Below are 12,688 nucleotides of genomic sequence, written 5' to 3'. Positions count from 1 at the left end.
GCGTTCATTGCCAACACTAAAAATTTCAATGCCTGATTGAGACTTAAGCAGCTAAAGTTCCACTTTATAAAGTGAGATCCTTAGGATGACTTTAAAACGAACTTTAGCTAAAGTCTCAATTAACCGTAAAGAGAGAATTTGTAAAGTCCACAATTACAGTGTCGTCTATGAATCGCACCCACAAAGTGCCGACAACGCAAATACAAGTTCTCGTTTTTTGACGTCGATCTTTGCCACAAAAGTAATTAATAGGTACTTGTGATAAGTACAAATTTGTTCTAAGTTATTTCAATCGAGTCAAAATATTTCGTCTTAGCGAAAAAAATATTGACCAATATGCATCCAAGATTACGATCGCAAAGCCTTGGCTTCTTTCACTTTCTTGCAAAAAAGCGACCGCGGGGTGTTGTGTGATATTCTCCTAAAAAGAGTCCACAAAGGCGCCATTCAAGAGCATCCGACTGCGAAGATTTCAACGATTGCTCCATAATCATAAATCATTATATCATCTTCCCTCCGTCTCTGACCGCAACACTACGAGCGAACTTCACGTGTCGGAATGGAGTGCTGAAGCACAAAAAAGAAACTTCCTCGGACCAGATGCGATCGATTGAAAATGCATATATACGACCCAAGTCTGTCGCTCTCGTCTGTTAGATGGTTTCGCGACTCGAGGAACCACGAGGTCTTTTTCCCGCCCTTTGAGCGCGTGCAGCGACAATGACCACCATTTTGATCGCCCTCGCTTCGGCTCTGCTGGCCGTCGCGGCACCGGTAGCTTCCGCATCCGGGAAGGTCCCGTCGATTTGCAGTTCCACGGAGGCCGATGGTATGCACACCATGCGGTTCCAGATGGGTCGGAGGAGGAACGAGACGGGTCACTGGATCACGGCCATATCCGCCATCAAAGACAACAAAGAGATCAGTGACAGCATGGACTTGGAGATGATCAACCAGGTCACCGAATGCCACGGAAGGAAAGTTTTTCACGTAAAAGGTGTTTTCCACGGTGAGTTGGCCATGCTTTAAGGTGCGACTTTTACTACAACCGTCCCTATGAAACCTACCCCGAAATTCTTACTCGAGTTGCTACACTAAAACGTTCATTTTTTGACATATGCAAAATATAAAGTGATTAACGGACGTTTAGAATAAAAAAGATATCGAAAAAGTCATTTTTACCTATTAATTTCGTTATCATTACGGTGGAATTATGTAATCGATACTTTAAATGTCTTTTTGTCGTAATTTCTGCCGCTATCGTGACCTGAGAAAGTTAACATCGAGTCACTCAACCTTCTGTGTAAGATACGTAGTTTTCCAAGGATTTCCAACATATGGTTATAATTGGGTGGTTTCCTATTATTTTTTATTGCCTAAATCGAAAGATTATTACTCCTGGAGTACGTATTTCACGCTTTTAGATTTTTAAATGACGATATCTATCTTTCGCGATTAAATGAAAAGTGAAAATTTTCAAGCGCGCGAAAACGCGACGGGTAAGTATGAATGCTGGGAAAACCCCGTGTGACGTCATTCTGGTTGCCGTTGCCGCCGTGTGAGGTGACCTTTGGGCGAGGATGTGCGCCACTGCGATGCAGGTTGCTAGCAGGTAGCAGAGTACCCTGCTAGCTAGTAGCGCTTGGCTTAAATAAGGATTATTAATACCTTGTCAAACGAAGAAAACTTTCCGACCTTAGCCAGTTTTAATAGGTGATTATTAAGACATATTTCCCTGAGCTCTGTGCCTCATGCATGCATTGGTAATCTCAGACGATGTAAAACTCCTATCCTCTTGTTTAGAATCTAGGTCCCTTTGACGTCACGTGGAGTGGCATCGCATGGGCGCCAATCTGGCCTTTTTCAAATGAGGATAAAAATGACCCTTGCCATTCGTCTAAACCGGTATTTCTAAAACCAAATAATTTGTATATTTTGAATACAGTAATGGTGGTAACGAATCGCAATCAATGCTTTTCGTTTTCTTTGATCTAGGAAACTACGCTATTCGATTTTTAAGACACAGAACATTCAAACTTCTGTTTCAAGACGATATCTCGTAAGAAGATCGAGTTAAAAGTGCTCGCGGGGCAGTTAAGAACAGCCAGAAAAACAAATCTCCGCGTGACCACCAGGGGCAGTTTGGGGTTAATGGGTGGCCCTTGGCTTGGGCTTATGATGAGCCCTCTTTACTGCGGAATTCGGGTATCCTCCCCCGGAAATTTCAGGAAATTGAATGCCCTTAAATGGATTTCGACGCTACTCTCTCGCTTAACCCTTTCTAATCCAGAGGCACTTCAGGGAGAAATCAAACTTAAAGATTTTTCATTTTGAAAACGTGAAAATTTTCCATCAAATCAATTTATCATGGTAGCTAATATCGTTAAAATTTACACCATAAAATAATGTCAAGTTTCCCAAATAGGGCTGAAAATTTATACATTTTTGATGTTGCTTAGAAGCAACATTGGGTTATTAAGGGTTAAAAACTAGATAAAAGTCAACAAAAAACCATCAATTTTGTGAGAAAAAATGATGTGAGAATTTCACAGCTTATAAAATTAAACAGTGTGTCATGGTTCTTTTATCTATTTAGTGAAGATATTCCTTGAAACTGCGCTGAAACCTTTTAAGCCGCTAAAAAAACCTTTTCTAATAACCCCTTTTGAGGCAGCATCAGGTTCTCTTATATCTTCTCATGTCTTTATTTAATTTTAAATCTTTTCACCCCAAATTTGTTGTAAACAAAGCAACTAGCAACTAGAACTTTAGCATTGTAAAAAAAACTTTGGCTCAAGTAATCTGATTCTTATTTTTTTACACCTTTCACATACACTTCACGTCATGGGCGTACACAGCGAGGGGCAGGAGGGAGCAGCTTGCCCCCCCCCCCTTGAAGCAAAAATCGCAAATGTCTTTAAGGAAAATAATATTTTTTCAAGCAAATAATTAAAAAAAACTAATAAAGAGCAGTTTTGGTTTCGTTAAAATGTTGATTTCATTCACCTTTTTCATGCTTAATTCTTGCCTAAAAGTTGAACGACCATCTGACCAGCCGATCTGGCCATTGACCAGCCCTGGTAACCACATAGAACCAGTGGGGCAGCCAGGAATGTTGGGGGAGTTCCGAAAGCAGGGGGAAATTTTTCGAAAAACAGGGTACTAGGTAGAGGGTTTTAAACTATAGTTGAGGACCTCGAATCCAGAATCCAGAAACCCAGAAAACCAGAAATCAAGAACGTTTGAAAATTCCTCTGCGTAGTCCTATGACTTGCCACCAGTAGTGTCATGGCAAAATTAGCAGTGCCGGAACGCTCTTTCCTTAACTTATTTTTACTTAAGTGAAATATTATCCTGAGTGTTTTTTAATTTGAGGTTATTCTTTACATTTTATTACAATTTTTTGTTTTGATAACAAATGTATATATATTAGAAATTTTTAGGCACCAAAATTGATAAAAATGTTATTTAACTATTACATCTTTTCTTAATCAGTGCCAGAATGGCGTTCCGGCACCATGACACCACTGCTTGCCACCTCGTGGCACCACTCTCCGAGCCTTGTTCTGGGATGAGTGGGAAGTTAGCTCACGCTACAAACATACGCTAACAACCTAGGCAGGGACAGTGGCACAGCCAGGGGGGATATAGGAGGATAAAACCCCCCCCGAAAGCTTAGAGAAATTTTTAAGTTTAATCCATTTTATTTAATGGATTAGTTTTACTTATAGAACAGTGTTAAGATTAATCAAATATCCCTCAGAAAGCCCTAGAACTCGCCATTTTGAACCATTAATCTTAAAAATTTTCTGGAGGAGGGCCCCTGCAACTCCCACTTACCCTGGCAGGTATGGAATACCCCCACACCCCTAAGTATTAGTTGTGCCTAAAACCCCCCCTAGCCTTAATTCTTAGCTGCGCCCCTGAGAAGGGGCACATAGGGATTTCAAATATGGAGCTCAAGAGCCTGAACTCATTTATAAATTAACTAATTAAAAATATATACATAGAAGCATTTGCACTGACAAGACCAAACATTCAGAAAACCCTGAAATCCAGAAACCCTTTGGCCCCCAGCTTTCTGGATTTGAGTTCCTCAACTATAATTTTAATATTTTTCACAATCGAAAAACCACACTTTTAAGAGAAATATTTTGCCAATTCATGATTTTTAGATATTTTGTTTCCTGTCATAAGCAAAGCAATATTTTAAATACATATACTGGGGGGTCTGGACCCCCCAGACCCTACCCCTCACTACACAACTACATAGAATGTGGCTCTTGACTAAAGCAAAAAGCAATGCGGCAATCACTAAAAAGCAATAAAAATATGCAACCATGGTCGACTATAGACATTCACACTCGAGGTGAGTTGAAAAGAGGCAGGTTGCTCATGTGCAATGCCATTGCATTCCAAGGATGCATAATATCTCCTTAGCATATGCTAAGCTGGCTCTAAAGATGGTAACGGAGTATTAACATATATTTTAGATGCCACTGAAATTTTTGCTATAAATATGTTAGAATTGTTAACCCCTACTTTTTCTCGAAAATTTGAATTTCTGACTTTCGCCAATGCAATTTTATATATTATTTTTAAAATTCTGCCATGTCCACTATATTTAACTAAAGGTCATACCATACAAATAGACCAATTTTGCAATACCAATGGTAATCCCATGCCCCCCTACCCTAGTGTGACCTAGAAGGAGTAGTATGTAAAATTTAAAAGTTGTTATACATGTCTTTTCTTCACACCCCTTAGTCTGTGCAGATTGCTACCAATCTGGTTTTTGTAGTTTACAAAAATTAACAGGCACAATTTCACTCATAATTCAAAACCTTTCCACACCAGAATAACATTCACAATTAAACTAAACTACTTCCCTTGGGCACGTTGAAAATTAGTAATCTAGTTGGAAACATATGGATGAACTGGTGTAAAAAAATGCTTTTAGAATTCAGATTGTACCTCATTTTCGGATCTTACAGTCCATTTAGCAACTTAAGTAACAAAAGCTTTGAAACAACGAGCTATGAACGCTTATGTCATGATAAAAAAATATTGCTGCTTATACTTGCTAAATTAGAATAAATTTCAGAAGCATTCGTAAACACCATTCATTTCAAGTGGTCAAAGGACATTTTAATTACAATAGCACCCTTTACAAAATAATAGCATTCCTCAAGATGTATGGAAATGAATGGTAAATCATTTTCATCTGTTACAGAAAATCCAACTGAAGATCCAGCCGTTGCAATCGATGGCCGTTCCATAGAAAAACTGCGCTTCCATGAGGTGGGCGGAAAAAATACCTATTTCGTCAATAATTACAGGACAGCATTCAGACCGAAGTGAGTACCGTCCAAACTTGGAGGTTGTTATACTCAATTCCAGGGTAATTTTTAAATTAATAAACATATCCATTTCATTCTGTCAGTAAAATTACTAATTGTATTTAAACAACTTAAGTATTATATAATGTCTTATAATGAGGAGTATAAATGAAAAAAAACAAGAAATCTTAAGCGGGGTGTGAATAAATTACTTCATGACTTGGACTGCATTAAGTAATACCAAATATTTTCATCATTAAAATTCCTGTACTTCCATGGGATAAATAAAATACCTTTACATCAATTGTTACTTTTGCCAAAAATTTGCTTTACTGTCCATTTCATTTCTTGTGCAGTTAATACTTGAGCCATTCCACCTCAATTCAACAAACTGCTGATAGTTAGGGTTGCTATGCTCTAGTGGAGTGAAAAACATGCAATTACAATAATTTCAAAGAGAGTTATGCCACAGCTAGGCAGAATGTAAAATAATGGTTTTTCATATGCATGATAAATTCCTGTTAAAAATGTCTTTAAAATATGGGTTATTTTAAATAAAAATTAAAAAAGTAAGATTTCCTTAGGTGGAAAATTTTAAGATGTACTGCATACAGGGCTGGATTTACCGTAAGGCAAAATAGACACGTGCCTAGGGGCATTGCAGCACAAGTCACCTTCTGTTAACTCATGCGAGTGGCTATGCTTTATCATAAAAATCAGGGAGGGGGTGGAGCTCAAGTGAGGAGGGGTGCTCAATGGAGAGGTGCCTGTAGTATAACTTTGGGTAAATCCGGCCCTGACTGCATAACATGCAGAAAGAAAATGAGATTTTTTTTCCGGCATCCCTTTATCCCTTTCTGGCAGAATTAAAAAATGCTTCAATGATAATTCACATTTGCGTGACCCAATCAACCATTATGGCATGAATAAATGTCTACTTAAATTTTAACTTTTGTTCTAAAATTAATTTCATCAAGACAACCAGATATTGGCATCATTGGTAGTTTACCATTGAAGCTATATGTCATATCATGACTGCTTCGAGCAAGAAACACATTTATGGGCATGTATTCTTGCCTACCATATGAATTTATGATTGCTTAATGGAACACTGCATGAGAGAAAATGTAAATGATACATTTAAACAATCCATTCATTACTTGCCATTAAGTGTCATTTCTGGAGTAGTTAGACAGATAGTATGTATTGGTTTGATAAAAAAAATGTTTTGGCTGAATTTGGGTTATAATTTTTGAGGAATTGAAAATGATTTTTTTCTAGCATACAGATCGTCATCAGGAATTAGAAATAGCATTAAATCAATTTTACTATCATTCAATGCCTTATTATAAGTCATGAGCCATAAATCATGGGATTACATCAATTTTGTGAAAAGAAAGAAGAGGAATAATATGATTAACGCGTGTCATGTTTTTCTTACAAAAATGTAAACAAAATTGAAATTCCCATAAATCACAGCTATAGAATTCATATAAATGGTGCATCAATGCAATATATTGGTACCTATTTTGGATATATAGGTATTTTGGATCGTATCTCACTTTCATATTTCCTTGTTCCATTTTTTAATTTGTCAGTTACTTGCACATTGCTTTATCTATTATTTATTGAGGAGATATGACTCTTTCAAAAAAGTTGTACCCGGTCAACTGTTTCAATAATAATTCTTAATCTAAAAAATTATCTCTTTTTATGTGAAATGGCTGTCGGGTCTTCTATTTGAGGTGAATATACACCTATTCAGAAATGTTGATCAAAACATGAGACTGCAAGGGTCAAATGTTTGTTGAATTGAGGAGGAGTGACCCATGTATAGGAACAAGAACCATATCACTACTCTGACTTACTTCTGTAATTCCAATTGCTATTCACATCAGCTGATTCAAAAAATTCTATCCTTACTGTTGAAAGTTTGAGACAAAAAAGAACCTTGTGCATTCTATATTTTGGAATCAAACCATTCCGATGCCTCATACTTATTAACTAGGGAGTAATGAAGGCCTGGTTGAAATTGAAGTCAATTATCCTAGCAATCATTTTACTGTTGAATTTTTCGTAGTATTTATTTACTTTTTCTAACATTTTATTGGTTATGTGGTTTTACAGTGATGGAGAAAATAATGGAGTTGTCTTTACCAAGGAACACCTGAAGTGGAACCAATTATTCGAAGTGCAAATTGAAAGACCAACAACAAAATTTCCTTATGGACTTGGAATTGGGATCACTACCAATAATCCCAATGAATTAGCAATTCCAGACCATATGAATACATTGAAGTAAGTTAACCCTTTCGAGACGGCGGAGTTTTCGTCTTAGCATGACTGCTGTACTGAGCCCCAAGAGACTCTTCTTTCTCGTGGTACGGAGCATTTTTGGAGGGCATTCGTTAAGAAGGGTTTCGCTGAACCTTTTTCGACCCCTCCACGCTGGGACTTCGCATTATCTTGGACTTCGAGAGTAGTTGTGCTCTCTCCTTACCAGGTTTACGACCATACCTGCGGCATTGGTACGCGGTCAACTTATGTATTGCTTATATAAAGATAAAGATATTTACTTCACTGCCCCAAAATATCACAACATTTGCATCCATTAACAGTGAAATTAGACACCCCTTAAGATAAGTCTTGATTAGGGGTTGCCATTACATACAAATAAGGCAATGCTCGGCAGTACATTTTATAATAACCTTTAAACAAAAGTGGTTCTTCTATGAGTCCTTCATAGAAACATTTGTCCATGTGCATGTATACAATCTTGAAAACATACAAAATATGACTAGAATACACTAATAGGAAAATTAACATGAAATGAAATTATAATGAATTTTGTAACAAAATAAGTTTAAGCAATTAAACGAACAGATTATTTAAATGCCTCAAATAAAAATTCAATATTTTTAGGACTAAACAACCAGTCTCTCAGTTTTTTTACAAATTCAGATTCGCTATTACAAATATATGCATTTAGCAAATGGATAATTGTTGCTTGCACGTAAATTACAGACTTTGTATTGAATTCCTCATTTTTATCTGAGCATTGTCAAATTTTAAACGAAGTTCTAAGGCCATTATTAAAGCATTTAACGCAGCAACAATTTCCATGTTGATGTTTATACATGACTTGAGATATAAGTTTATATTTGTCGTAGAATTTCGTTTAAAAATTGTAAACGCTGCTCAAAAGACAAATAATTCAATTCTTAGTGTATATTTCTTGAGAAATGAACGAATATTTATTTCGAAAATTGACTGTATAAACAATTGAATGACCACTGTCCCGTACCGCTGAGAGGGGTTCTAAAAGACGAAGGGTCCGGGTACCTGCTCGCGGATTCCGAGGGTTAATCCTAAACCCCGAAGTGTTGGATCCCGAGACAAAGATGTCGTAAACCCACGACCGTCCTAAAAGGGGGGGAGCTAGGAAACGTATATATGTATATGGCTTTCGATATCCTGGCCGGGTAATTCTCACACACATAAATACGCCCGTCGTCTCCCGGGTCAGGAAACGTCCACACGTATATATACGTGTACAGTAGGGAAAAGGTTAATAAGATACTATAATTGACATTAATTAAAGTAAATCAATACTCTTGCATCACTATTTAAGAGGTTGAAAATTAAATGAGTCAAAATAATTGATTAAGTGATCACATAGCTAATGCGTGCTTAAAAGTGAAAGCATATATAAGTGATTTAATCCTATAAACATTTAGCATACCCCACTTCATAATCATCACTTAATTGCTAGATACATAAACCGATGGCAGTACAAATATCTTATATTGATTTAATCTTATAAACATAGTATCATATACTCCACTTCATAATCATGACTCAGTTACTTTATAAATAAACCAATGGTAGTGCAAATGGAAACACGATGACAAATATCCTTTTGTCTAATTTCAATGAATATACAAAGTATATTTAACAAAACAGTAGCTGTTAACATTGGATTGGTCCAGACATAGGTATCCTAATTCCTCTTTATTAAAAGCACTGGATTACATTGATAGCTTACATTTTGCATGTAAAATATGATTAGAGAACATGAATGATATAATATTAATTTACATTGCACAAGTTAATATGACCATAATATGTACTGGTAACACTATTCCCTCTTCATAGATATTATTTTTATTACAGTATTCCACCAATTAAAGCAATTTTCCATTAAGTATTGAAGAAGCATGTTAGCAAACTCCCATCCCTTAATGGAACTCCCCCTTCAATTTACAAGAAAAAAACCCTCCCAGAGCTCAGAAAATTTAAAAGTTTAATCCATTTTACTTAAATGGCTTGATATAACTAATAGAATAGTGTAAGGGTTAAAAAAATATCTCTCAGAAAGCCGAAAAACTGACCATTTTGAACCATTTATCTTAAAATTCCACAATTTATTAATCTCGCACCTATCGCTTATCCTGGTGGGTATTCCATACTCTCACACACCAGTATTAGTTGAACTAAATCCCCCCCCCCCCAGCCTTAACTCCTCGCTGCTCATTTGGATTTTATAGCATATGGATTTAAATTAATGTTTCACGAAGCCTAATGGCCCATTAAAGCACAGGCTAATGATTGAAGCATTTATCCACGTAAGAAGAAGCATTACAATTACGTAAAATCATAAAATCGACAACAGAGGACTTTTAATAGCTTATACTGACTAATTTTTGATCCAATTTGAGCCCCCTTCAGTTGAAGGGAACAGACAAAACCTTTTCAAATGACCACAAAGTCACCCAAAGTTAGGTATAATATTGCAAAAAATGCTGGAAAATGGAATTTTCATTTTATTCTGGTGATATGGGTTGTTCAGATGATTTGAAGATGAACTAACGCACATTTCTACAGAGGAAACTTTTATAATAATAATTTCATGCTGTCACCATATTTTCTCTGGGTTAAAGCATGTTAAATGCATTACAATAAATGGAAAATTAATTTATCACACCACCTGAATTTATATTCTTTCTAGGGCGGGAACTTGGATGTACTATGATCGACGCCAATTCCATAATAGTACTCTGATCATCAAAGACATTGGGCGCAACATTGATGAATTGCAGGTAAGATGCAATTTTATTAGTTCATCAAAAGTGGGTATTCATTAGTGAAAATGTCACTTTAACCAGCAATAATTTTCTTGAAACTTACACTTCAGTGGAGTTGACAAAACTATCAGTGTAAGTCGGTCGTTACCATGTTCATGTTTCCGGACTAAATTTTTCTACAGAGTTTTGTGAGCAAAATTGAGAAAGCCATTTGTAACTGAGATTCAGGCAAATGGCGAAAAAATTTACTTTACTCATCCTAAGATTTTCAAGATGATTGGGTAAATCTTAAATGAGAACATTATAGTTTGTATGCTATTGCCAAAAAAGACAAAATATGACTGGATAAAGGGGGTTGGATTCCTCTTAGGGGGCCAGAATCCCTTTCACTATTATGAAATCAATTCATGGGTACAATTTATAACAAAAATTTACTATTTTAATAAATATTCTTCAATAGAATGAGTTATCATGTGGACCTCGCAAAATATTTTAAGCTATTTCTCGAAGTATGCACACCCTTTCTTCTTCAGCTACGGATGAATTGCTTTTTGCTTATTTGATTTATTTTTCTTGATTCATTTTTTTATATTATAAGTGCACTCTCAAATCATCTCTCAAAATTGCAGCGAGGTGATCAAATTGGAATTATGATCAAGGACCCAGGTGTTTTGCACATCTTCATAAATGGAAATGACATGGGACCAGGAAGCAAAGGAATCCCAGCTGGAGTCCATGGTGTGGTTGAGCTAAGGGGGAAAACTGTCCAAGTATCAATCATAGAAAAGCATGCTAAGCTCTTACCCACTACATGAAAGAGAATATGAAGCAATGTGATTTTGTACCACCATAATTAATGAATCCTGAACAGGACACTCAGTGAAAAAATTAAATACCTATCTTTAAAAAAATTTCCCTGAGTAATTGAGTTCACAATTCTTCTTGACTAAATACTTTTATGTTACCTTATAGAAGACTTGTGGCCAGAGCCAAAAAAATGAATCGCAGTTGAGTTTTTTTATTAAGTAGATGAATTGAATTGTTATCATGCATTAAAAAATTTACGAGCTGCAATGTACACCAAGTATATTTTTCCTTAAACTAGGGTCAAAGGTAAGTCGTCTTAACTTGATTGGAAAACAAAAACCTCTGCATGGTTAAAAATATATTCCAGAGTTTAAACCTTGGAATTTTATATAAGCCTCTAGGCATGTCATATCTCTGGAAATAATAAAGATATAAAAGCATGAATTGTCTTATTTCAAATGCCTTAAAATTAAAGAAATTATTTACTGATTGTTTTACAGAATGTAAAAAAAAAATAATATTGGTTTATAGGAATACATATTTTCAAAACGATTTTTAACAATGTAGCCAACCCTTTCATTTTCCTCATACCTATTTTACATGTTACTGGTAATGATGACTAAAGTCAAAGCATTATTTTCAATTCACCCATTTTGAGTGCTTTCATTCAACCTGTTAGCATCTGCATTAAGTTGTTGTATCTTCTCATTTAAACATGTTCCTTCCTTAGTGTATACTGCATAGGGTGACCATAAATATTTTTGCCTGGACTAGGAAATTGTGGTACCTGGAACCAGTTGTGGATCCAGGATCGGGACAAGAGGGGGGCTAAGTGGGGAGTTGGCACAAAATACCATTGTCTAGTGTAAATTGGATAACCAAGGTTGGGGGATCTCCAGCCCCCCTGTCAGCCTCTCTGGATCAGTAGCATAGCCAGGAATTTCGTTTGGGGGGTCCAAAACCAGGGGGAAATTTTTTGAAAAAAAGGGGACTAAGTTGAGGGTTTTAAACTAATTTTACTACTTTTCATAATCAAAAAAACTTAATTTTTCTGAGACTTCTTTTGTTGATTCATGATTTTTCAATATTTGGTTTTCTTTTGTGATGCAAAGTAAGTGTGCTTTTATATTTCGGGAGATGTCCGGACCCCCTTAACTCCCCTCTCGCTACGCCACTGCTCTGGGTCTACCTCTGGATTGTAACATACCAAAGGTGTGTAAAATAGACCGTGCATGTAGGGATGAATTGCAAAACAATTTGTTAAAGTATGTAAATATATCAGAAAATATGACTAAATACTTTTGTACAAAGTGGAAACCTTCAAAAATTTTGATTTTATCTAGTGTGTGTTCAGACCCAATTGGGGGACCCTATTGTCCCCTTAGTTCACCCTCCCCACAGATCCACCATTGCCTTGGACAGTGGTAAGGATTTTGGCTACCTGCCCTGTGGATTGGG

General features: G+C 36.2%; 1 protein-coding gene across 1 annotated transcript; it reads left to right on the top strand.

Annotated features, from left to right (window-relative positions):
• The first annotated feature begins 644 nt into the window (after window positions 1-644).
• LOC124160702 (neuralized-like protein 4) lies at window positions 645-11,670 on the top strand. The gene is made up of 5 exons (XM_046536684.1): window positions 645-1,009; window positions 5,234-5,357; window positions 7,467-7,637; window positions 10,348-10,438; window positions 11,053-11,670. Exons 1-5 carry the CDS (start codon window positions 721-723, stop codon window positions 11,236-11,238), a joined length of 861 nt encoding a protein of 286 aa, XP_046392640.1. The 5' UTR covers window positions 645-720; the 3' UTR covers window positions 11,239-11,670.
• Window positions 11,671-12,688: the final 1,018 nt, after the last annotated feature.

Source organism: Ischnura elegans, chromosome 6, assembly GCF_921293095.1.
Source record: "Ischnura elegans chromosome 6, ioIscEleg1.1, whole genome shotgun sequence".
Taxonomy (NCBI): Eukaryota; Metazoa; Arthropoda; class Insecta; order Odonata; family Coenagrionidae; genus Ischnura; species Ischnura elegans.
Note: the sequence above shows the minus strand (reverse complement) of the source record. Positions and strands in the feature narration are given on the sequence as shown.